The following is a 26937-nucleotide window of genomic DNA, read 5'->3' on the forward strand; positions in this document are numbered from 1 at the left end:
AATTAAATCTTGAAAATGAATTTGTTTAATTGTAATGAGATATTTCTTGGCTCAGACAGTAGGGTGCTTGCCATTTATGAGGGGCCCTAGGTCCAAAAATGGTTGCTGGCCAACCATATCAGTTTTTTTGAACTACACACAGTCATGTTTGCAGTTGATCTCTGGTCAGTGAACTTATTCTAGGATGTGCACTTTAACATGGGCTGTTTGAGAGAGTGACCCTTGCCATTTTAGTAGGAACAGCATGACTCAACAAGAAGGCTGTGCTTTTGATGAATGGAGGAAGGAGATGCCAAGTTTCTCATTCTGAAGCCTTACATTTTCCCCTGCCTTCCTATCCAGAAATCCATCTAGCCCCACAGGGCATGAAGTCTTGTGAATGCCTTCTTTTCAAAATCCCCAACACTAGAAAACTCACTGCAGTGGTTTTGATTCTGTGGATAATGCCCAACACTAGAAAACTCACTGCAGTGATTTTGATTCTGTGGATAATGCCCGACGCTAGAAAACTCACTGCAGTGATTTGGGTTCATCGGGGTGAGGGGGTGATCTTTGTTTTTGATTGTGAAGCCAAAAAGTGTGTGCCTCCCTAAATGGATATCTTTCCTGTCCAATAGGCACATTCACTCTGTTCTTTATGCGGTGCAAACGCACAGTGCACTGCTGTGCCTGAAAACGTATAGGAAATAATTATTTGACTTAAAAACCTCGCGGAACGGCACAGGGTATTAATCAAGCGATGTCAAAACACAGGTAGCGGAGTTGATTACATTTCTCCCGCTGAGTGACAAACATAATAAGAAGGAAAACCCATTTAAATCCGCGCGCGACAACCGTTAGCGGCTTCGGGAGCCGCGGCGCACCGAGAGCTTTGGCTTTTTGCGTGGAAGTCGCGCGAGAGAGGGAGGAGTGCGGGGGTGGGGGTCGGGGTGGGGGCGGGGGGGGATTCGCTCATCGATTTCTGGGAACGCACCGGGTAAAAACAAAAAAAAAAAAGATTAGAAATATTGATAACCGCAATTCGCGTGGACGGAGAAGCCATTACGCCACCAAGCACAACGGGCCCGAAATGAAAGGAAGAAGTGCCTTTAATGATCGCGTATCTGTTTTGGCAATTGTGCTGAAAATGGATCCAATATCCAGAGTTGGCATAATTACAGTGATTGTGAAAGGACAGCAGCGGGGGAGCCGGGCTCTGCCTTCATAGCGCCACGGTTCCCCGCCTCCGTAGGCCCGCCGCCGGCTCTCCTCGCCATGGGAACGACGCGGCCGCTCGGAAAACTCGACGCGCCGTCCGCGCGGCCTCCAGCTCCGCTCGCTTTTAAGTCTTACTCAGATACGACGCGCTTCGCTCTTAGGCCAGGGCCCGCTTCTCGCGACATCGCGAAAGAAATCGCAGACGTACGACAGACGTACGGACCTTCGCGTGAAACAATCTCGCGTCGCTTGGTAATACGTTACGGTTTTTCAGACGATACGGTTTCTCCCGTAGTTATCGTAAGCGCGCGAGTAAACATGACAGGACTGTCAAAACGAATGATGTGGGGAGTGCTGTTACTAGTCCCTGTTAAACAAGCACGACACTGTCGTACAGCTCGACGCGTTCGGAGCTACAACAGAGAGGAGAGGCAAAAGCAAAGGTTGTCAAACACAGCGACAGATTTGATCACGATTAAATGGTTTTGAAATTATTCCACAAGCATGTCAACAGAACGAATGGACATTTTAGATATTACATCTCCCATAATTTCTATTGTGTTGCTCTTGAAAAAAAGTCATTCTGATTAATTGCTGAGAAATTGAACAATACCTTTCCTACCCAACAAGGTGTTGTCATCAATAATACGTCCTCTGGGACGTTAATATCTTATGCATGCATTGCCTGGTACCCAAAAGGCAGATATTGGATTTGTTTTCAGTCCTAGAATGGATATTTTCAACAACAATTTCCACATTTTTCACATTTTATTTTTAGCAAGGTAACTATTCTAATTCAACCTCAAGCAATATGTCTTGTAAACCTGTTTTTTTTTTTTTGGTCATTTTTCAGACCTTTCTGGAATCTGCTTGGCCGGCAATAGGGAATCTGTTCTGCTTCTGTCAGAAAGTCAATATTCTGATGTAGTAAAGGTCCGAAGTTTGACAGTGAGAAGCACAGGATGGGAAGAAGGGAAACAAAATTTGTGGTTCATGGAGAGTAATGGATATGAAGTTTTGCAGCCTCACTGACAAATCTCTCTTAATGGAACATCTTTCCTTTGTATTTATTATCATGTACCGGTTCAAAACACAATTTCATACAGGCTCAGTAACAGTGGTTTAGTAGTGCAAAACATATTTTATTCCTCAATATGAATGTTATTGCCATTGTAAATTTTATGGTGGTGTTCTAAGGCTCATGTGGAGTAAATTTACAAAACCAAAGACAGTGATGACTACATTGAAACCGCTCAATAATATTCCTTGTCATTTTATTTCTGTGGGAAAATATGTCCACTTTAAAATGCAGTTAGTTGCTTACAGTACGTAGCCATTTTAAGTCTTACCACAAGCCAATTGCATGGTGGAGACTGTGTCCTCACTCCGTCATCTTGACAGTTTGTCTACATTCTGTATACTTTTGTGTCATGGCTGCCAGTACTAGGACCTACTGTAGAGAAAGTGCTGGAACCTCACTCAGACCAAAGAGTGTTGTTGCATGTCTAACTTTTTACGTTCATTTGAATCTTTGAAACAGAATGTTATTTTGGCCATTTAACCTTTGTTCTGCTCTTGGATCATGTTTTAAATTCCAAATTAAGAGTAAAATCTTATCCCCAACAAATCATTTTTTTCATTTAAGGCCATAATTTTCTTCATGTATGTCTTAATGATGTGTTTAAATTGCAACCTCAACTTAATTCAATAAAAAGGGTATTTAGATTATGTGGGCTTGACCTCTCGGTTCGGGACTACATTGGAAATGAGGTTTCCGCATGCTATTCAAATTTGCATAGAAACCTTTGTGTTTAGGGGATAGACAGTTCTATTCATGTGGCTGCCAATTTTCTATCTACCGTTTATAAGAGCCTTACACCAACCAGCGGCCCTCAGGCGGCGTTCGTTTGAAAGTTTGCCCGTCAATCAGGCACGACTCGGAGATTACGCGCCAACTTCAGGCAGGTACCGAACGGCCGGGTTTTACCCACACACCTTCGCCGAATCGAGCTGTAATCCCAAATGTTTTAAGAGGATTACCGTGATTAGGTGTCATTAAGGAAGAGTCCACGTTGCACCCTTGTTCATTTCTGCCTCGTACCTTCGGTTTGAATTATTCTCTCGTGCCAACGAAGTCGGCTAATTCGTTATAATCTCCACGGTGAAAAGGCCAGCGTTTTACAGGAAGGGGCGGGGGGTGGGGGGGCGGGGGGGCTTGGGTAAAGCACCTCGTCGCCATGGGAGCCTGTCACATGATTCCATACTTCGGACTTCGGCCCTTCTGCAAGGAAGAGAGACGGAGAGAGGAACTGCAGGAACGTCTCAGAAGGCCTCTATCAGAAGGCCTCTCTCTGTCAGAAGGCCTCTATCAGCAGGCCTCTCTCTATCCAAAGGACTCTCTCTACCAGAAGGCCTCTCTCTATCAGAAGGCCTCTCTCTATCCAAAGGACTCTCTCTACCAGAAGGCCTCTCTCTATCAGAAGGCCTCTCCAACAGAAGGCCTCTCTTTATCAGAAGGCCTCTCCAACAGAAGGCCTCTCTCTATCAGAAGGCCTCTCCAACAGAAGGCCTCTCTTTATCAGGCCTATCTCTATCAGAAGGCCTCTCTCATAAGGCTTCTCTCCATCAGAAGGCATCTCTCTAGCGGACACACCGGAGTGACCTCACCTCATCAGCTCCGCTTCAGCCAAATCAGGTGTGACACTCGATGGGCCAGGGTGTCCACCGGGGAGACATCACCGACGGAATCAGCGCCAGCTTAATGTCGATCTGGGACCGGGCCCAGGCCTCCTAAGGAAGGTCAGGCCCAATCTTCGTCCCTTTTTTGGCCCGGGACCGTCTGGCCCCCCCCCCCCCCCCCTCGCCCGCACACCCCCCCCCCACCGACCGCCTCACTCCAGCCGGGCTCCGATTTGGTATTCCGTCGCCCCCCCCCGTCCGGCTAATAAAATGTGACAGCGCAGATATAATATCAATACTTTCTCCATGATTAGGAATAAGGAACTCCCGTTCTTTGCCAAGCGCTAACCGCATTAGGCCCTGCAAGTGCTCGCACGCGAAAGTGCCAAACGCGGTGTTAGTTCCTCATCATCAGTTAATGGGGAGCAGACAGGTGACGGCCAGAAGAGACGCGCTCATTACAGGGCAGAATCGACTGGCTCCGCCGCTGTGTTATTTTTCATTGTGCGTCCGCGGCGCGGCGTTTCATTTGAGAGCGCTAATGAGAAAATGTCCTCGGGCTGCGGGCTGCGGGGCTGTTTGTTTGCTTTAGCACATCAGAGAACGGCGCGCCTTATTCATAAAGCATTAGTGCCATCGCGAATTTACACCTCGGGTCTAGCTTTTTTCCGAGAAGACTAAACAAAAGCGCAAAAAAAAAAAATGTCCCCATCTAGCATAACTGTGCTAATGTAGCGTTTTTTTTTATAACTCTGAAGTTAGTCCTGAGGATAGAAACGGAACGCTTCCCACGTTTAGCTATTGTTCTTACGTACACAAAAATGAAAGTGCTCACTAATCATAATCTTGAATTAAGCACCTATTTCTGCAGCGTAATTACTGTACGAGCGTAGAATGGGAGTCCGGCGATTTGAACGAAGACGAAGAGAGAGCTCAACAGCCCGAACGGTTCCCGCGTGACAAGGGCCTCTCTGATAATGTTCAGGTTCCCGCGTGACGAGCGCCTCCCTGATAATGTTCAGGTTCCCGTGTGACGAGGGCCTCCCTGATAGTGTTCAGGTTCCCGCGTGACGAGCGCCTCCCTGATAATGTTCAGGTTCCCGCGTGACGAGCGCCTCCCTGATAATGTTCAGGTTCCCGCGTGACGAGCGCCTCCCTGATAGTGTTCAGGTTCCCGTGTGACGAGGGCCTCCCTGATAATGTTCAGGTTCCCGTGTGACGAGGGCCTCCCTGATAATGTTCAGGTTCCCGTGTGACGAGGGCCTCCCTGATAATGTTCAGGTTCCCGTGTGACGAGGGCCTCCCTGATAATGTTCAGGTTCCCGTGTGACGAGGGCCTCCCTGATAATGTTCAGGTTCCCGTGTGACGAGGGCCTCCCTGATAATGTTCAGGTTCCCGCGTGACGAGCGCCTCCCTGATAATGTTCAGGTTCCCGTGTGACGAGCGCCTCCCTGATAATGTTCGGGCGTGCTTCTGTTGCCCCGGGACAGGGCCCCCGCGGGGAAAAGAAGCACTCGCTCAAGTGTCAGGCTGGGCGGCGGAGCACAATGGCGAAGAAGGGGGCCGCCGGCGTCGGGTTCGATCGAGGGGGGAGAGGGCGCAGTGTACCGTAGGCGTAGTTTTTCCACCTGCAGTACGGTTCCTCAAGCTACGCCATTCAGCCAATCTCACGTTTTTGCGAAGAGGTTTGACGAATAGGTCTTAGCGAATGTTTAAAAAAAAATATATATATATATATATATATCAGCTTTATTGGACAGGACAGTGTAGAGAGACAGGAAGAACAGGGAAGAGAGAGGGAGAGACACACGACAAAGGGCGCGCCGTCGGATTCGAACCGCCGACGTCGCGGCTCGTAGCGAGCGTGTGGACGGCGCTCTACAGGCTACGCCAGGAGACGCACCCTTGCAACGCGTTAGCATCACAACGAACGGCTCTCCCTGTAACCGGTGTGCACTGAATGCCGCCGCTTTAGCGGCTAACTGTGCTAAAAAAAAAAGGCGTGCAGCTGCAAGTGAAAATCCACAGAAACTGGCGCGAAGCAGCCTGTGCTGTGGGAATATGTTTGTGGGAGCAAATTGTCTCTCCATGCCTTCATTACACTCATTTGCGATAACAAGTCCTTGTGATTTTAATTGACTTAATCAACAAATAGAATTAATCAGAGATTTCTAATTAATGGTAATTGATTGTATATCCACTGGGTCAGTGTTGCCGTTAAGTCCCCGCTTTTTTTTTTTTTTGTTGCCTCGCTAAAGTGTGAACCGACCCCCTCTTCTCTCCCCCCCCCTTCCCGCCCCCGCCTAACACGACTCGTCTGTGTTTATCGAAAACGTTCAAATTAAGAGCCTGCGAGAGTCGCCATCGGGAGGGGATCGCCGATGTCGCCGAGGAAGAGAGCGCGGGGGAAAGCGAAACCGAGACGGCGAAAGGGAACGCAGTGACAAACCCCGGCCTTGTATTCGCAAAGCCCACGTCAAACAGTCTGAGCCCGTCTCGCTGTCTGACAGTCTGCTGACGGTTGTCGGCAAACAGCGGCACACAAGCTGCCGAACGGCGAAGTGCCGCCTCCTCCGTGTAGCTCATTAATTAGCGCCCTCGCGGTGACGCCGCGGAGCGTTCTGAGGCTCCCGAGCCCTGCTATTAGTTGCTCTGTGGCAGTTGAACAGTATTAAAAAAAAATGAAAAGGAATGGGGGGGGGGGGGGGGGACGGATTTCAACAGACGTCACAGCTGCTTGATGGAAATTGAATTTGGGTGTAATTAAAGGAAACGGCAATTTCGGTTGGGAGGGATTTTTTCGACGAGGGACGGGGACCTCCGGAGGAATGCGAGTATGAGGCGGCGCCCCCCCCAAACCCCGGCGGCAGTCCTCCTCGGCATGCGCGAGCGTTACGGAGGGGCCGACGGAGGAGCCTCCCCTTTTTTCTTTCTCGGCGGGCCCCCCGCACGTTGGCCCGGCCCTATTAGTGCGGCTCTGATTACCGCCGGGCCGACGAGCGCGCGGCCCGCAGATTAATGCGCCGCGGCCCCAGATGGATCGCGCCCGGCGATAAACGCCGCCGCGGCGACGTGATGAGCTCTCAGGAAATAGTCATCTCCGAGCGGGGCCGCCAGATTGCGCCGCCGCCGCCGCCGCCACCGTCGCGTATTACCCGTCGGCCGATCCTGCGATACCTTTATTAAAAAGCACCTGATAAATGTCCCCTCTCCAGGAGCGCCGCGAGAGTGGGGCGCCCCCGCCCCCCGGGGGGGACGGCTGAGAGAGGACCGCGCTTGAGGGGGGTGGGTGGTGGGGTGGTGGTGCTTGACAGTAGCTCTTTGATGCCAGTCCGGGCCCCCCCGGTCCCCGGCTCAAACGTGCCGGAAACACCCGGGAAACGACACGCCGCTTAGCTCCACGCTACAGAGAAAATTTTTTTAAAAACAGCTGGCCTCTCTCCCCCCCCCCCCTTTTCCCCCCACCCTCCTACCCCACGTGTTTGAAAAGCTTTTTAGCAAATATTGGCGTACGGCGCTCCAGCCTCCATGTCAATAAGGCCCGAGTCAATGGGACTGAGGAATCGTTTTGCGAAAACCCGGCGTAGCAGAAACAATGAAGCGGCGGATTTTCTGGGAGTTCGGAAAATATAAAAGCGCAATATGCCATTCAGCATTTAATGACACGGGCCCGGTTCTCTGTGCCTTTTAATCTAACTGAGTGGACCGGCGCTATCGATCGCCGACCGGCCATTTGTATTCCCGCGACGCGCCGCCCCCGTACGCCTGGCGGAACTTTGAGGACAGAGTCGGGGAAGGAGAGGAACCGCGGGGATGGAATTGGCCGTCGAATGCACTCAGACCCGTGCGTCCATTTGCTTCACGTGACTTAGCCACGTACTGTACTGTACGTACGCCCATTTATGGTAATGCACTTGTCCGTGCGGGCTTTTTGAGGGCGGGTCAGAAAGCTGCGGTCGTGGCAATGCTAGCAGTTTGAGCGCACCAGACGCATGTTTTCAAAGCCTGCCTTTGCGGCATAAAAAAAATAATCATTGTGATTGTTGTTTGCCGCGTGTGTGGTGCGCGCGTGTGTATAAATGTGTGTGTTGTGTTGATGTGGAATGATCTGTCTTCTTGTTAAGGCCCTGCTTGTTTCGTTTAGACTCTGCCCCCCCCCCCCCCCCAACTCATTGCAGGCAACAACTTTATCATGATGTAGTGCGCCTTATTTCTTTGGTCCCCAGGAGAAAGCCGTTGTATTTTGCAATCACATTACCTGTTTAAAAGACAAAGGAACTAGTAAATATATGCTAAAACAGGAGAGGAAACTGCTGAGCCAAAATCCAATTTAAATGTAATAGTGTTTAATATTTATTAGAAAATGTAAGGGAATGCATTGCCGAGCAAAGGGGGTGGGGGGGGGGGGGGATTTACATAAATTGTACTCGGAATGTTTTTGTCCTACAAGAGCTGTGCGGAGACGGCGGCGGCGGCTCTCTGTAGCCACACCGCCACGGGCGCATATTTAAACAGGCACCGCGAAAAAACCCCGGGTGCGGGACCGCCGGCGTGTCCCCCCCCCCCCGCGCGACGCGGCGGGGAAACATGGCGTTTCCCCTTTAAGAAGGAGCAGCGCGTCCCGGTGATTTCATTACGCGCGTGTCAGAACCCGCGCGGAGCGCTGGCTGGGAGTCGGCGCGGCCTGGCGGAGGTAGGCTGCCGCCCTTTTAATATTTAATATTTCACCTGTTTATGGGAGGCATAAAAGTGGATGGCGGGGTGATTTACATGTCCCTGACAGGGTGGGCCGTCGCCGAGACCTCATCAGCCACGCGGGGCGAGGCCCCCCGCTCGCCCCCTAGACGGGGCGGTGGCGGGGGTGGGGGGGGCGCGAGGGGAGGGGGGGCGGGAGTGGGTTCACTGGTGGTGGTGGTGGAGGAGGAGGTGGAAGGGGGGGGTGGTCCTAGAATTAGGGCAAGGTGTAGAAGCATTATTCGGAGGGGTGGGGGGGTGGGAGGGGGGAATGCGCCGCAGCCGTAAATGGGACAATAAAACCTTCTCAGTCACAGTTTGGCCGAACGGAGCTTTCGGCATTCGTCATCTCCCTTATTTAAAATTCAGGAATATTAAAGGTACGGCGGTTATTTTAGAAATAATAGAATTTCGCCTATTACCGAGCTACGGTAATCGAAATTACCGCACGGTGTTATACATCAGGAAATGGAACGGCTGGGGGTGAGACGCCGACGCAGCGACGCACGGGCGGCAGGGGGGAGCGAAACGGGCAGAGCGGTTTGCTCCCGCGCCCGACGCCGCCGCGCGAGGTTACACGGGAGACGACGCGAGCCGCCGCGCGTTCCGCGGCTACGCTAACGCCGCTGCATTATTCTCGGCGAGGAAATTGCCAACGTGTTTACGCTGTATTAGCATAACCGAGGTGTACCGTATAAAAGAGCGCGAATGGCTGTATGCAGTCATTCCGTACGTGCAATTTTGTGAATAATTTTGAAAATGTACTATACACTGCATTGCACAAAAATCACAATCTAATCATATATAATATGTAGTATGCCTCTTATTTAAAGCACGTTATGTATTTTGACGCGTCGCTGTGCTTTGCCGTTACGTGCAGAGTAGTGCAGGTGGATCTCCGGTTTTCTGCTTGTGTTTATTGACATAATGTCTTTACTGTGAGAAGTGATGCTGTCTCCTTACACAGCTCATGAATCTCAGACGTTTAATATTTTACTGAACAGGAAACACATTCAATCAAGATCATTTGCACACCTTTAGGCTACGTGATTAAATTGCTTGTCAGTTTCAATAAGCTGTCTGAACTATAAATACTCACTCAACGCTATCTGGTTGCTATTCATAGCCTCTCTCCCCCATTTTTCCAATTAACCCGTGGTCAATAAATAGCCACAATAGGTGGATTTCAACGTATGAAAAAATGTATCTGGAAAAGCTAGTGAATTCTTCAGCTTGGAAACGTTTCCATCATTTCCAGATCTATAACCAATACTGTTGAGTGAGGAAAACCGAATCCTGTAAAATGTGTACTGTGCGGTACTGTATGTGTGAGACAGGGTGGTATTAATGTGGACTTGTGTGTATGTAGTATGTGTGAGCATGTCCACATGTGTACACAAACACCAGGAGGATAACTATGTCTCTATCTTACTTTGTCCTCTCTCTCTCTCTCTCTCTCTCTTTATTTGTCTCACTTTGTCCTCTCTCTCTATGTCTCTCTCTTACTCTGTCCTCTCTCTCTCTCTCTCTCTCTCTCTGCATTTCCAGTCCCTGTGCTCGGAGGTGAAGGGGCGGCGCAGGGGCGTGGCCTCCGTCCTCAGGCTGTGTCAGAAGCTGCTGGAGAGCCCGGACTCGTGTGAGCCTGAGGCCGAGCGCCAGGCCCTTCAGCTGCTGACCGTCAACCTGGAGCGCCGCTGGGAGGCCATCGTGATGCAGGCGCTGCAGTGGCAGACCCGCCTGCAGAGGGCGCTAGGCACCGAGCAGGTATCGCTCTGCACCTACACACACGTACGCACTCGTACACACACACACGTACACACTCGTACACACACTCACACACACACGTACACACTCACATACAAACACACACACACGTACACACTCACACACAAACACACGTACACACTCACATACAAACACACACACACGTACACACAAACACACACACATGTACACACACTCACACACACACGTACACACTCACACACAAACACACACACACGTACACACACTCGCACAAACACACACACAGACACACAATCATACACTTACAGACACACGTACACACACGTACACGCACACACACAGGTACACGCACGTACACACACTCACGCACGCGAACACACTCACATACACACAGACACACAACCATACACTCACATACACCTACGCATACACACACACACACACGTACACACTCACTCACGCATACACACACACAGTCTCATATTGCTATCCTTGTGGGGACTTCCCATTGACTACATTCATTCCGTAACCTCTAACTCTAACCCTAACCCCAACCACTACATGCCTAACCTTAACCTTAACATAATTCTAACCCTAACCCTAACCCTAAGTCCTAACCCTAAAACAGCCTCTTGACCTTATGGGGACCAGCAAAAGGTCCCCACAAAGCATAATTTTCCTCATCTTTCTATCCTTGTGGGGACATTTGGTCCCCACAAAGATAGTATTACAAGTTCACTCACACAAACACGCACACACGTACACGCACATACACACACTCATGCACGCACACACACACACATACACCCACACACTCACATAACACACAGACACACAACCATACACTCACATGCTAACGGATTATAGTTCCTAACTAGCTCAAAATGATGATTGGTTCCCAGTCTGGATCACTGTGCTTTTAAGGTACTGCAGCTCTTATCTATCTCACGAGTATCATTGACTCGGGTGAAAAATGGCGCCGTCATTCCCTGAAACAAAGTGTCCCCGACCGAACAACCGATCTATTTCAGATCTCCCCATTAATTCACATCGATTGCGTAACGTCAGCGGGCGTTTATACGCTGTTCCTCCGCGGCGTTCCTCGGCGGGCTCTCCGGACCCGGTTGTCCGGGGCGGGCGGACGCGACGCCGCAGCGGTTGTTTGCGCACGCGGAGCCCTCTGACCGATCGCCCTGCCGCCGCCGGCCGGAGACCGCGCCTCGCCCCGGCTCTGTGACGTCCTTTTCATCCCCTAATGAAACGGCCCGGTGATACGCCACACAGCCGCATAACGGAGCAATGATTGTGATGTATGCCAGGCCGGGACAGGCCCCATTACATACCGCGGGCCAAACAGGCTCTGCGGTATCCTTGGGTGTATCCGAGGAGGGGTCCCAACGGTCGCGAAGGCATCGCGGCTGATGCGTGCCATCGACCGCCTCACAGTGCGCCGGACCCAGTCACGCATGTGTACTGAATATCACGGAGTAGTCAAAAAAATTTTTTTTTTCAAATTAAAAGGCTTTATTGGCATGACATATTTAGAAATACATATTGCCAAAGCATAGTGATAACAATAATCAACCACAGTAAGAATATATAATTAAAAAGAAAAAAGGAAACAAGCAGCAACAACAATAACAGCATAAATGACAGGAACATAATACTTACTATCTATTAAGTTAACTAAATTAAATTAAAAAAATTTTTTTTAAGTGTTTTCTCAATAAGAGTATTATAGTATATTATAGTCTCTTTTTTTGTAAGCAATTTGGAGTCCTGTTTTTTTTTCTTCTTTTTCTCCCAACTTTGCAATGTCCAATCATACGCATAGGCCCGCACTGCTGTGATGTCGATAGTCTAGTGTGGAGAGGAGAGACAGGCACAAGCTCTTCTCCTAAGAGCCCCCTGTCTGCCGGTGCTTTTTTCACTCTGGGGTCCACCAGCTGAACCTCATAGCAATTGCGCAGAGGGACTACACTTCACAGTTATCGCAGACAGACTGCAGGTGCCCGGTCAACCGTAGGAGCTGCTCTCTTCTATTAATAGAACTTATGAGGACATGTCCCATCTTAACATGTTACTGGCTAGGTAGTGTCTATAATACCCAATATAATGCCCAATGAACACAGCCATAAAGGTGCCTGTAAAGATTGCTTACAGTGGTAGTTCATAATGGTGTCTCATAACAAACCAGTCAAATTGTCAGCTCACTAACAATGTTATACCCGCAGGTAATCTTGGTTTTGAATCTTCCCTGTGACTATAACATGAAGGCTAGATAACTTGCTAGGTACCCATTACCGTTTACCAATCAACTAAGTAAAATAAAATTAATATCAATTCCTGAGTAACATCAGATAACTAGCTAGCTAGTTACTATAACTAGAAAGAAAAGCAAATGGACAGAAGTTTGGCTGACTTATCATAATCCTGACATGCCAATGGAGGTTACAGCATGGACATTCCAAAATCTGTATATTGCGTCCATACAATAAAACCAGTGCCTTTGGCAGGATTCACCACTCAGCACCCACACAGTGAAGCTCTTTTTTTACTTCAGAAAGGCTTCCATATGGGGCCAGCAGAGAGTCTTGAGCTTCAGTCCAGTTTGCCCTGTAGACAAAAACGTTCTGGCTGCTCTCCTCTGGGAAAGTTGAAAATGGTCACCGCTGTACAGTACAAACTAAATTATTTTCAAACCTGTAGCTTTGGCAAGCAAGCCGCTAGCACGGAGGCTGCTTTCTCAAGCCTTTATAGTGGGATTTACTTCTCTCCGTCTATTACCGCGATCAGATGAAGAGATGAAACGCCAATTAAATCCCTGAGAAGGATGCTCCCATGGCTGTCCCTTTTGGTATGCAAATTACATCCCCCCCCCACCCCACCCCCCCCAATCCAAGGCCTGTTTGTTCACCACCCACCCTCCACTCCCCCCTCCTACCCAGCCGCACACCCCCCTCCCCACACATTCCTACGCGACGGCAGCCAGGGAGCTGCGGAAGTGCCGCGGTTAACATATCAAAAACCCCGGGAAACTTGTCGAGCCCGTCCGCCTGGCGAAGCGCTTCCGTTTCGGGTCGGGGGGGTTGGGGGGAGGGGGGGGGAAGACAAATTGCGCTACGTTCCGGGAATCTGACCTTGCAGGGCCCGCGGAGCAATTCCACTTTTCCGAAGTGCGCGGAGCGGGAAGAAAAATACTCGGCGGTTTGTTTATAAATAAACGCTCTCGGCCCCCGGTGATGAAGCGACGCGCGAGCGCGCTGCTCAAAATTCAGCCGGGCGACATCGTTCACGCGGTCCGTCCGACACCCCGCGTCGGGGTGTGACATAAAGCGCGAGGTGACCATTGGTCACATTCTTTTTTTTTTCTTTCTTTTTTTTTTTATCAAGGTAACACCTTGAGATAGCCGTTCGCTTGATGGGAACAAATGTGGAAAGATGAAAAAATGCTTTCCATTCTGGTATTTTAAGCGTGCCCCCTCTACTATTACTGTTAAATCGACGTGAAGGTCGGTGAAAGATGAGCTTTGTGAGCTTGCGGCCGTTCTCTGGGGAGAAATTGTGCGCGCTCACCTCATTGGTTCCTTGTCAAGCAGGATGCTTGATAAGGCTTGTTAAGTGCTCTGTGTTGACACTAAAACTCAAGTAAGGAAACCGTGGTGAGAGATGGTTTCCTTAAAGCCGTCAGGGCCGCACGCGTGTGTGCGGTTATGGTGTCTTCCCACTCAGATGGCTAGTTTGATTGTTATTTAGCGCTAATGTAGTACAGCGCCGGCTTAGGCGGCTCACTGAAATTATTTTTTTATTTGATTAGACTGATTGATTGTTCTCACCGTTGAGGGGTTTTAGCATGCATTAGCGATCCCAGCATAGTCATTAGTATTTCCTTTATCAGCAGGCGGAGAATAAACAGAAATCTAATAAAAATTCATTATACGGGATGTACAACATACCTAAGCAAGTGTTAGATTTGCCGGTTTATTAGATTAACGGAGATAAAAATGGATAATATAAATCGGCCTTTCTCTTATGAACTGGAAGCCAAGCAATTTGTATAATTGTGCGCCATGAAGAATGCCTGTGTCTAAGCACATTTGGAAGACAGTGGCAGGCAGTGAGCGAGGCTTCGCCTCCGTCGGCATGCTGGAGAGATTACTGATTCGCCTGTTTAAAGAATGATTTATATTGACGCTCTTATAATTAGGCCCGAATAAAGAGTTTGAGGTGTCCGTTCATAATAACAACACGCAAAGGTCAGACCATCATCGCCAAAAATGACCAGTTTGCAGTTTCATGATAAGAAAGGTGAAAAATAATAATGAGTTGATAGTTGTTGAACAGCAACGTACCGCTTTAATACTGGCACCAAGCGTACCACTTTAATATTGGCGGATTTGAGCCTACGCGAATCCATCAGCTGCAGCTTCAGGTTTGATTCCCCGCTCCACTCTATTTACCGTGCTCTGATCCTATCTCTGTTTGTAACCATCTCCGCTGTCCCCCTGTCTGAATATAGTGAAAAATACATACGGAGGACAGAGTGCGTGCTCTCCGTTCAAAATTAAAAAGTGCTGCTTCTCATCTGTGTGCCTCTCTTCCTAAGGTGCCGGGGAACATCATCGAACCGTCGTTCATGGACCTCCACGGCCCCCCCGAAGATTCCTGGGAGTGGGATGACACCGACATCAGTAACGACCTGATCGGCGTCGGGCTGGAGTCGGGCGACCTTGAGGAGAAGCAGAGCCGTACATGCAAATCGGCCGAGGGCCCCGCGGGGGGGCCTCCGGACGCCCCGGAGCCGAGCGCGACCGTCCCGCCGCGGTACGGGACGTCCTCGGCCCAGAGCCCCGGGCCGACGCCCCCCCTGCCCCGCCGCCCCAACGCCTACCAGGTGTACAGCCTTCGAGAGGTGGAGCTGTACGACAGGCCCCAGTTCCCCCTGCGCAAGAAGAGCCCCTCGAGCTCAAAGCCCGGCTGCAAGCAGCCCCTGATGAAGAGCCTGAGCAAGGACTCCTCCTTCTGCTCGGCCGAGTCCCTGACGGACCTCCTCGGGGGCTCCCCGTGCGGGAGGGAGGGGCGGGGACGGGGCTCCGGGGACTCGGCCAGGCGCTCGGAGAGCGAGAGCGGGATCCTGAGCGAGGGGGACGCGGAGACGCCCGGCAACTCCGAGACCTGCGCCCCCCGACAGGCCGGGGACGGGTCGGCGGGGAGCGCCGCGTCCACGCCGCCCCCCGACGGAGGCGAGTCGCCGGCCGTGGGCCGCGTGCGCGACGAAGACATCGACAGGGTCCTGGAGCGGGCGGAGAAGCTGGCCCTGTACGGGACCTGCGACGGCAGGCCCGCGCTGGACGGCAAGCGGAGGGCCAAGGCGGGCAAGAAGAAGAGGGACGAGTCGTCCGAGAGGAAGAGGAGGCCCCGGAGAGACCCGTCGGAGATCCTCATCAGAGGCCGCTATTCCCTGCTGGAGTCGGAAGGGGAGGAGCTTGACCCCGGCGCCTTCCGGGCGGTCACGGACGACGAGAGGGAGGCAGCGGACAGGAAAGGCGGGAAAGGGCCCGCCTCCGCCTCGCAGGGCTCCTCCCTGGACTCCCTCTTCCTGGCGGGAGACCTGTTCCCGTCCGGCAAGGAGACGCTGCACCGCAGCACCTCCCTGGAGAGCTGGCTGGCCCCGTGCAAGAGCGGGGAGGAGACGGGCAGCCAGCACAGCCTGGGGGACCTGGGCCTGGCCGCCGAGTCCACGGGGGAGCTGAGCAGGAGGACCCTGGAGCTGCTCAAGCGCCTGGAGAACATCCAGAGCCCCTTCGCCGGGAAGATGACGCGCAGCGTCTCTGACATCACCCTCCGCAGCAGCTCCCTGCGGCTGTCGGGGCCGGGGCCCCTGTCCCTGGGGGCCCCCTCCTCCATCAACGAGAGCTCGGCCCCCTCCCTGACGGAGCTGAGCAGCAGTGAGGACTCCTCGGTGGGCTCGGAGGACATGGCCGTGCAGAGGAACCGCCTGGCCGACTCCAACGCCTCCTTCCGCAAGCACTGCCGCGGCCACCCGGCAGCGCCGCCGCCGCCGCCGGACGAGGCCGACGCCAGCGTCAGCATGGTGGTCAACGTCTCCTGCACCTCGGCCTGCACCGACGACGAGGACGACAGCGACCTGCTGTCCAGCTCCACCCTCACCCTCACCGAGGAGGAGCTGGGCATCAAGGAGGACGGCGACTCCAGCCTGGCCTCCGACGAGGAGTACATGGAGGGCGGCTTCGCCCTGGGCCTGGAGTACATGAAGAACGAGCTCCAGAACTGGATCAAGCCCCGCTCCGCCCCCCGGGACAAGGGCGAGCTGGGCCTGGGGGACGAGCTCCAGTGCGGCGCCGCGTCCCGCGAGAGCACCGCGGCGACCGCCGCCAACGAGAAGCGCTTCCTCAGCAGGTCGGCGCTGAAGCTCCTGGAGTCCAACGCCAACGGGAAGAGCGGCCCCCTCCAGCAGCAGCAGCAGGTGACGGAGGCGGCCAGGAGCTCCATGAGCCAGTTCGTGGACGACCTGGAGAACGGGAACGTGGAGAACTCCGCCAAGGGGAAGGACGAGGACGACGAGCTCCTGAGGGAGGAGGGCGGCCTGTTCACCAAGAGCGGCGAGTCCTTCAAGGACTGCTATTCGCCGGACTCGTCCGCCGGGGGTTCCGGGGCGTCGGTCAGAACCGTCAAGCCCTGCGACCCGCAGCCCAAAGGGTCGGCCCTGGAGGGCCAGCTGAGCGGGGAGATCCCCTGCCACAGCTCCCGGCGCCAGTCGCCCCTCGCCTCGCCCGCCAGCGGGTGCGCGGCCTCGCCCGAGAGCGCCCCGGCAACGGCACGCGGGACCCACAGCCAGGACCGCCTGGACTCCTTCCTCAAAGACCCCCAGGACCAGGAGAAGCCCACGCCCATCCGGGCCCCGCCCTGCTGCGCCCGGCAGCCTCAGCAGCTCCCCCCAGAGGAGGAGGAAGAGGAGGAGGAGGAGGAGGAGGACGGCGAGGACGTGCACAACTTTGTGATGGAGATCATCGACATGGCCTCGGTGGCCCTGAAGAACAAGGACCAGGAGCCTCCCGGCTCGGCCCCCCTGTCCCAGATCCGAGACAAGGTCCTGGAGCACTCGCACCGGCCCATACACCTGCGCAAGGGCGACTTCTACTCCTACCTGTCCCTGTCCTCCCACGACAGCGACTGCGGCGAGGTCAGCACCTGCTCCGAGGACAAGAGCAGCACCCCCTTGCCCTACGACGTCAGCGACACCCCGGACTTCCACGACGAGGAGCTCCTCTTCCAGGCCTGCACCGAGGAGGTGTACCTGGGGCCCCCTCTCTGCTACACCATGAGCATGCCCAAGAAGCAGAGCCTCAAATCCAGGGCCTGCCTCTCCCCCGAAACTATAATGGATGGAGCACCTCTACCGGCCTGCACTGAATACCAAAAAGCACCTGGTATTTCTCCAGGAAGTACAGCTGGGAGCCAGCTAGAGTGCCATAATGAGGCTGCTTATCTTAATCCTTTACCATGTGAAACCCTGATAGACACTGTTGAATGTTTTGCAGATACTAAAATGCTTGAATCCAATATTTCCCCTGTAATGACTAAGATAAGAGTCTCTTGCTCCAGTACAAATCCTTTAAAAGAGGAAGGCAGCCTTTATATTAATCCTAAAATTAACTGTCCTCAGATAAGAAAGAGTGATAGGGATGAAAAGGGCCCTGCTTCACAGCGGATGAAACAGAAGAATGTCAGAAAAGGATGTAGTTCTCTCCAGGAAGCTAAGTCGACTCACAAACAGGTGGGTTTAGACATGATACCGCACTGTATCTCTTCATAATGAAGCTGGCATGCATTTCCGCTGCATTCGTCTCTGTAACTAAATATTTTATGAGGCATATTTTATCCACTCCCCACCCCTCCCTTTCCCCCTGAAGTGCTAATGGAAGAGGGATTTACAGCCTCAGATTAAAAATTTTAAGGTCTACAGAACAGAATAATCATAATCAGTCAGATTATATTATGATTCATAAGCAAAAAACTACTGGAAGAATCATTACTTAATTTCATGACTGAATTAGCATGTATTTGTGTTCCTTTTTTAAGTAGTTTTCCATCTCGCACACACACACACACACACACACACACACACTCGCACTGCACAGTCAACCCTTTGCAGCACGGGCCGCCTGCCCTGAAAAAGCCTCGCAGAAGGCAGTTTTCGGACTTTTTCCTCAGGCGGTTAGATGTCCCTGCGACCAGAAAACCGCTCTTTTATTACAGTCAGCTGTGGAATAATTAAGTGATTACCTCGTAAAACCACAGCCATCATAAATGCCTCAGACAAAAGGGATCCACACAGTGGAGCTGGAAATGAGATGATTATGTATACAATGAAAAGTAATTTGTTTACAGAGACAATCGGAGTTGGTGAATCATAAATGCGGGCGTAAAAAAAAAAAATGAAAGCACCCCGAAAACGGAGAGAGGGACGCCTTTTTCGATTCCGACCAATTTGTTGCGTCTCCCCCGTGCCCGACAGAACCATTATATTCCGCGCCTTTCGTTCTTCTCCTCGCTGCTCGACTTTCAAAGTCCCTGCTGCATTAGTGTTGGTTAAGCTGAAGTGTCTGTTTGAGGTGACACTTGCATCCAAGTAATAAATCTGCTAATTGTTGAATTAAGCAGCTGTGTAATCTTAATTGGTACATTTTGAATAGTATCGTGCCCTATTAGAACGAACGCTGCTCAGGTCAGAAATTCATTGGAGCAGTATTAGGGCAGCCGGATCATTAACTCATTTGTCAGCAGTGCGTTTCGGCGGTGTCTGTGCGAGAGTGTGATAATGGTCACGTGCGCGGTGTTTTCAGCCTGTCCTTACGGTGGTTTCTCCTCTCTCCTCTCTCTCTCTCTCTCTCTCTCTCTCTCTCTCTCTCCTCTCTCTCTCTCTCTCTCTCCCTCTCTCTCTCTCTCTCTCTCTCTCTCTCCTCTCTCTCTCTCTCCTTCTCTCTCTCTCTCTCTCTCCTTCTCCTCTCTCTCTCTCTCTCCTCTCTCTCTCTCTCTCTCCCTCTCTCTCTCCTCTCTCTCTCTCTCTCTCTCTCTCTCTCTCTCTCTCTCTCTCTCTCTCTCTCTGCCGTTGCTGTGCCCTCAGTCTCCCAGGCCCGAGCAAGCTTTAGCGAGAGAGGGCCCGGGGCCCCAGCAGAGGGGCCCGGTCTCCGGCGGCCCCGCCGCCTGTGCTTCCCGGAGCCGCTACGCCGTGCGGGACAGCGGACCCGCCAGGCCCCCGCCCAAGGTAGGCCAGACCCGCGGCGGCAGCAGCGGCGCAACCACACCCGCCCAGGCTGCACTGCTCCGCATGGGGAACACTGCGCTAACGCTCTCTCGGGTCGTTTCACAAATAATGCGATCCCCCCCCCTTTCCTCCCTTTGTTATCCCCTCCTGCAAGTTCTAATGCCGGTTTTGGCGTTCCACCCATCCATAGTTTGTTCCCCCGTTCTCCCCGGCGCGGACCGCCAGCGGTCGAAGCGCGGAGGTCTGCTCCCGACGACGGCGGCGGCGGCGGCGCCTCGTGCGAACGACGATTTAAATTACAGGCGACCGTGCTCTTTGAGCGCGGCGGCGCCTTTTTTCCGGGAAATTGATTTGAGAATCCTCCATTACACAACGAAGGCTATGCATTCAGATGGGCTCTCTCTAACACCGTGCTCTCTCTCTCTCTCCCCTGCTCCCCTCCTGGTGCCCTCATCATAAAGCAGGTGTAAAAATGAGATCCGTTCGGTGGGTAATCACTCCCTTTATGAAATTAATGTTTCATAGCCACGGGGACGCACTGGAAATAGCAATGCTCGGAGGCCGACGGCCGGGTTTTGCATTGTCATTCTGCCTCAGGAAGTCATTGAGCAGGACTCCTCGCTGTGCCCCTGTTCCGCCAGCACTCAACACACGTTCATTGTTGTTTTTAGCCCTCTAATGCAAATATGCGGCATAGAAAACATTTTGAACGAAAGACATTTAGGTGGCAGCAAGAATGTTCAGAGCGTTTCTCGCAACCGTTGAAATTCTCGGGCATGGCGGTACTTCGCCTCGACGTTTCGGCGCGGACGACTTCGTACCGCATTGATTGATGAGATTGTCGCGGTCGCAATTCATCAATCCCGGACTATTTTTAAAAAACGAGGACAATTTAAACGAAGAGATTTGTAATTTGGCGGTTCCGCGGGTAAACAGCGGTTCAGAGAGTCACTGTGGCACAGCCAGATCTGACGGAAATTCACAACCACAGCTGACTCCTGGGGCAAAGCCCAGCCTCTCCCCTCCTGATGCGGACTCCCCTCGTTCAGCCTTGACCGACCTAAGGAACCTGCACACGCAACCCCAGACAGTCTGTCTGTAGAGCGTCTGGAAAAGGAATTATTAGTTCTTGAGATCAGTGTCGTGCAACCTGATTGGCTCTCACAAGTTTTAGCCAGTGTTGTGTGATAGGTCAGTGGTTGAGTTGGCATCAGTAGCTGCCTCCAGTTGGAGCCCCACCTACATGAGATGATGATTCATCAGGAGAAACTGACCGTCCGTTTATTAGCGAAGCACGTAATCCTGAAAGTGGTTACTTCTCTGTTTGTTAGGGTGATGTAGGTTGTGGTCTCACATTCAGTTTAATCCGTTCATTGATGATGAATGAATGTGTTATATACACAGTCTTGAGAGGCCCTCAAAAATGTATTTGTCCTGAGAGGACACTAAAGATTGGCCTAAGAGGAGAGACTGTGACCCTTTCTCTCAAACACACTTAGGGTGCATTGAGGCAGATGCATATAAAATTTGAAGGAATAAGGCACTGTGTTTGACTCCAGTATGTCCCAGTACTGTGGCATATTTAAATATGAAGCTGCCATTCACGGTGGAGGAAAGTGGAGACGGGTTCTTGTCTTCTAAAGGTAGTTTACCATCAGGATACTGCAGTAGGTTCTGCATACTGGACAGAGCGAGTCCTTCATTCTCCTCCTCCGTGGCACTCCGACTTCCACGACTTATGAGGTTCCTTTTAGCGCGAGGCTAGCACACTGCTAAAATGGAGATAAATTCAAATTACGCTCGCCAAGACGCCGGCTAGCTGAGCATACAGAGAGCGGAATATATCTTATGCTGAGTGCAAGGGGCCTCTCATTATGTGCGGTGACAACAAGCGGTGCGCGGGAGAAGCCGGCGGTGTGTGCAGCCTTGCCCGTGTATTTCACAAGGGAACGCGCGCTGGCAGCATTTGCCTCCCACTGCGGCTGTTTGTGGCCTGGAAAGATCTGGAGGGGCTGCTGGGTGGCGCGCTCTGTTAAGAAGCTGTGCGGACGGGCAGAATGCGGACCATTACATTACATTACATTACATTACATTACATTTACAGGCATTTAGCAGATGCTCTTATCCAGAGTGACTTACACTACATTTACGTAGCATTTACATAGCGTCCATTTATACAGCAGAATATATAATGAAGCAATGCAAGTTGAAAGGGAGTGGAACCTGTGACCTTCACATGACCAGTTCCTTACCCATCACACTACACTGCTGCCCAGGTGTAACTGACCGTATCTTCTCTATGTCTTCTACGATGTTGGCGACCCCCTAAGTTGTGCTCCTGCAGTTTGCTACTGCACATGAAGTGCAGGTTGGCTGGAACTCGGTTGGTGGGCTGCAGATTGAAAAGAACACCTGCGGGAAGTCTAAATCTACCGCTGGATATTAGTCATAACAACCGAGGTCATTGTTACCTTTTTGTTTTTTGAAAAGGACCGATAACACTAGACACAATGAAGCTCAGTAAAATTTAGAGCTAAATTTTAAATGTCCGCCACCATACAAATCAATAAAAAATCCAGATGCCATTCCTTTATTTCTGTCTGGGTGAGGTTAAATGGAAATTGTCACACTTTTACAACAATTGATTTTGTAACAAAATTGAGATAAGGGAAGTGTTTTATTCCACAGGCCATTCAATAGATAAATTAATAAACAAATGCAATGTAATGCAAAATAGCAGTGGAGAGGGACAATTCCAAATTAAAACAAACAAACTTATTTCTACAGAATGCAAATGCATTTTATTTTCATATATATATTGAATCATATAAATTGAACACTGCACCATCCTTTTTCATCTGCATTGTTGATTTTTCTTCCTGTGCTTCATTTCAGCATATCCTGGATATGATGCGTGGGTGTGAATTAAAGTGACTACCGGTCCATGAGCTGCTCGTCCGTGCTTTCTTCCAACGCGCTGAAAAAACCTTGGATGAGCCTAATTATACTCATTGCTACTACATTTAGGGCTCCACTGAAATTGCATTGAGTTTAGTCATTGTGACTTGCAGGCACTCACAGGCACGTGAGTCAACTTGTCCTGGGTGAACCGATTTAGTTTCCCCTGACCAACCCGGAGAAGTTTAGCGTGTGGTATGGAAGGACGGGAGCGAGTTGCGCCTCCGGACCAGAGTTTAGTCCAGACGCCTGCGGTGTTCTGACCTCCTGCTGTTTGTGTTTGCCTAAATGAACGCAAGACGCTCGGGCCGCCTGCTGGTATAATACTCCGGGCCTCGATGTCGGCTCGGTACCCACGCGTCCGTCTTGGCGAGCGGATGACACGTCCTCGCCGCAAAGCGAGCTCATTGGTTCCGACGGCTTTTACGCGAGATTATCGGGCTCTTTGACGTTGTTTCGTAACGAGTTCGGCGAAAGCTCTCGCCCGTCGCCGTCCTTCCCGTCCGTGACGTCCTGGGTTCGCTCTTGGCGCGCTCCCTCTGCTTCACGGCTCCCTCACACAGCGCCGCCCGCACAAGCTGTTGCCGGGGCGTCGAAACCAACAGATTGATTTGGCCGTACCCGCGGCTTATCACCGCCGACAATTGGCCCGCGTTCTGCAGGCTGGAAACCAGTGTCAGTGTTTTCGGTGAAATGTGGGTAAACTGTCGCGGCCTCGTTGTTAACTGTGATTTCTTTAGCGCGAAATAAAGAGAATATTTTGTGGTCCTTCATGCTTTTGGTTTGTTTTGTGAATTCAGTCTCTTGGTAAATAAAGGGTTCGGACATTTTGGGGAATTCAAGAAATTAAGTTGCTACTGCTATGCTACAGGTGATTGTGCACTGACGATAGAACTCCTTTTTTTGTTGTTCTTTTTCAGAAAGTGTCCGGCGCCCTTGCCCCCAGCTCCAGGCCCAGGCCCTGAGCGGGTGGGGAGGTGGGGTTGCCCCTCGTGCCCCCCGTCCTCTTGTGTCGTGGCTCCATCCCCTGGCGTGTGGCTCGCACCGGACCGGTCCTCTGGCTGTCCTTGCTCCTCCTCCTCGCTGCGCTGTCTTTGGCCCCAGCTCCGATGATGTCATCAGTACGGCCCGCCCCCCCCCCCCCCCGCCACCGTCCTCTTCCTATCGCGGACCCCGGGACTGAGCTACCTCAACGGTCGGCCGCCATTCTCGCCCCTCGACCCCGACCGCCGCCGCGCGTCTCTCGCTATCGGCCTCCTTCTCTCTTTCGCCTTCACGTTCTCCGTCTCTCTTTGTCCCTTCCCCTCCTTCCTTTCTCTCCCTTTCTCTTCCACCCCCCGCATGGCGAATCTCTCCCATCCCACCATCTCACCAGTACAACAAGCTGCAAATATGTGAAGTCCCGGGTTCTTCTTCGCCTGAGTTCTTCTGCGCCGAGTCGAAAGCAGGTAGGTTTTCAGGAGGACCTGCGGTAGGCAGGGTCCCCGTGCCGTCTCTCCTCAGAGACGTTCTCCCAGGAAATCGGCGGGCGCTCCGGGCTTCCCGAGGGCTTGTGTTTCCACGCTAGTCGAGCGTCGCGAAGGTAGCGGAACTGGAATTCGGACCTGTTGTTTTTTCGTCCAAAAAAAAACGAGGCAAATCAAGTAGTTGTCTATCTATGCAACACGGCCCGGGTTGGAAACAGCTGCATTGTGTTGTGTAAGATGAGATCGCTGGCTGCTGACGTAACTCAATACACCGTTTCTTTTTTTTACGTTTCCTAAGATAAGGGAAAAAAAGTGAGGAAATGTTTTAAACCTATAAAGAATGTGTGCCTTGCTGTTTTTTCTTATACCTTTTGTTAATACACTGCTTTTCCCAGTTAAATGTTCAAAAAACTAAGAAAGAAGAAAAAAAAAACTCCAAAATAGCAAGGTTGAGATGTGTGAATAGCGTCTGTATATATGTATAAGTGCAAACATTGGTGTATAATGATGGTATAAATGCTTCATGTTTGTGTAATACTGTGTGTTCAGTGATGTGGAACATAATAAGCCTTAAAAGTGCTAGACTGCATGGTTAACACTATATAAAATGTTGACAAATAAACTTAATTTATTGAACACAATTTTATGAGTTTGTTTTTTTTGCTTTATACAGAAGGATGTGTGAAAAGGTTGTGTCTGCAGAAGGTGGGTAATCCAAAGTAACAAGCCCTCACACTCTACTCTGCTGTTTCCCCAGGGAAACATTCTAGATGGTCTAGAAAAGTATTTGATGGATTGCATATATGCAGCACCTTATGGATCTCTGTGAAGTGCTGTGCTCACCCCTGCCCGGGAGAAGCATGGCAGCCATTTTGGATGAGAATGTGAACCACACACCAGCCACCCAGGACACCATGTTAAGCAGACTTGACCATGTGATGTTTCATATCACAGTGAGGCAGGAACTGGGTTTGTGGTCTAAGCTGACAGCACCTTCTACAGCATCCCATCCGTGCACTGATTTTTTTGTCTGGCCCAGAAAGAATATTGTGCCCTACTGGTCTTACCAAAACCAGTTTTGTCAATAAACTGATTTTGACCAAGATATCTCTGATACAGACACTGGCCACATGCAGCCTCAGCAAACTGAAGTGATGAGACAGGAGGAATGAAGTGAGAATCTAAAATGAAATAAGTTGGTGCCCCACAGGTGAGTAAAGAGGAATGTGGTCCAAGTTGTCTTTCATCTTGGAAGGAAAGTCAAGTACTGTTTGAACAGCCTGAGAGAAGGAGCTAGTACTTTTGACACTGTTTTTATTTGACCTTCGGTTCACAGTTTGATTGGATCCTGGCAGTAGTGCCAAATAACAAAATAGAAGGAAATTGTTGCAAAGCACTGTGTGTGCCCCAGCACATATTCGTTTCCCTGCACATCCAGTTCAGGTTTGTCTGTCCATCTCACAAAACCTTTTATCTGGATATCTGAAAAAATGCAAGCAAACTCTGTTTCATTTTGATAAAAAACTGCCACCATTAGTTATTACAATAGCAAAAACACTGCATCATGAAACAGGAATAAATCCAACCACACAAAGGAAATAGCACAAATCTTAAGAATTAAAAAATGTTAATTAAAAAAAATCTCTTCACAGCAGAAATGCTGTCAGTGAAAGCTGAAGCATTTGACAGTACTTTCCTGCATTAGTGTTAAGTTAATGCTGTGAAGAGATTTTTATTTCAAATGTTCTCATTTAGCGTCTTATTAACACACATCAATTGGTGATAACCTGAATTTTTAAAGTTTTGAATAACATAAGTTCATCTTCTGGTTGCCATTAATGTACAAAGGCAAAGAATATGAGAGAGGCAGTCACCAGGAGTGCAATCAATAATCACAGAATGGGCAACTCAACCATAACTTTACAAAAGTCGCTGGAATGTTTTAGTAATGATTTACCAAGGTAGCTGCTGTGCTAAATATTTAGCAGCAATAAAATTCAACATAATTTTTTCCTTAATGTATAATTGCATAAATATTGGATTAAACTGTGGCTACTGTGGTTAAATAGCACCTACACATTATTAGTTGCTTAAATATTAGCCTACTTATATTTCTCTGGCTCCACACACTCAAGTCAAGCACACTGCCAGGATTAGAGTGCTTTCAATTCAGCACTATTTCAGCTTTCAAATGCTTCCTGAAACCAGAAGGTTTTGGTAGCAAACGCACCTCAGTGCGCTGTCATTTGACATTAATGCACGCAAAAAATGTTTTGGTGGCACTCAAAAGAAGTGATTACTTAAAATTTCCAATTTATTTTAATGATGTGATTTCATTCAGTAGTGTTTACACATTTGAAAGTCTGTGTTTACTAAGCTGTGTTTGCCAAACTGGTTCATTTAATTCCGCAATTTAACATTTTTATAATTCACTGGGTGTGGCATAATATCTATAGCACTGGCCCACCTGATATTTTGCTGCAGTACCGGCTGTTGACACTGATAGAAGTGTATCAAAATTTATATTGTTCACATTGAATCAACCAGAAAAAATAATCGTCTTTGGACATAGCTGTAAACTTTAGACAAAAGGCATATCACTACCCTAAAGCATTCAAGAATAGACATGAATCCTCATCCTAGTCATTCTTTAGTGGCAGTGCACAAATAGGCCTCTTTTTTTTCATAGTTTTTAGTAGTCATACTGGGCAGTTAAAATCAGATTTTGTTTAATTTGTTTGGCAAATTCAAACGAAATGGTCTGGGCTCTTTTATTCTTGAAGGCTTTCAGTGTCCGTCACTCCTGACCTGCTCTTCCCTCCTTTGAGAGGCTGGACAGTGAGGCACAAGACCCAGGACAGCAGTGC

General features: G+C 50.5%; 1 protein-coding gene across 6 annotated transcripts in view; it reads left to right on the plus strand.

Annotated features, from left to right (window-relative positions):
* akap6 (A kinase (PRKA) anchor protein 6) overlaps positions 1 to 24711 on the plus strand; it is a 169539-nt gene extending 144828 nt beyond the window's left edge. For all 6 annotated transcript variants that reach the window (XM_064329976.1, XM_064329984.1, XM_064330007.1 and 3 more), the window contains 4 exons: positions 10160 to 10375; positions 14964 to 18155; positions 19506 to 19646; positions 23525 to 24711. In XM_064329976.1, the coding sequence (XP_064186046.1) occupies positions 10160 to 10375; positions 14964 to 18155; positions 19506 to 19646; positions 23525 to 23569 (3594 nt within the window). In that variant the 3' untranslated portion in view covers positions 23570 to 24711. The remainder of the gene's footprint in view (positions 1 to 10159; positions 10376 to 14963; positions 18156 to 19505; positions 19647 to 23524) is intronic.
* The last annotated feature ends 2226 nt before the right edge of the window (positions 24712 to 26937 follow it).

The sequence above is a fragment of the Anguilla rostrata genome, chromosome 1, assembly GCF_018555375.3.
Source record: "Anguilla rostrata isolate EN2019 chromosome 1, ASM1855537v3, whole genome shotgun sequence".
Lineage (NCBI taxonomy): Eukaryota > Metazoa > Chordata > Actinopteri > Anguilliformes > Anguillidae > Anguilla > Anguilla rostrata.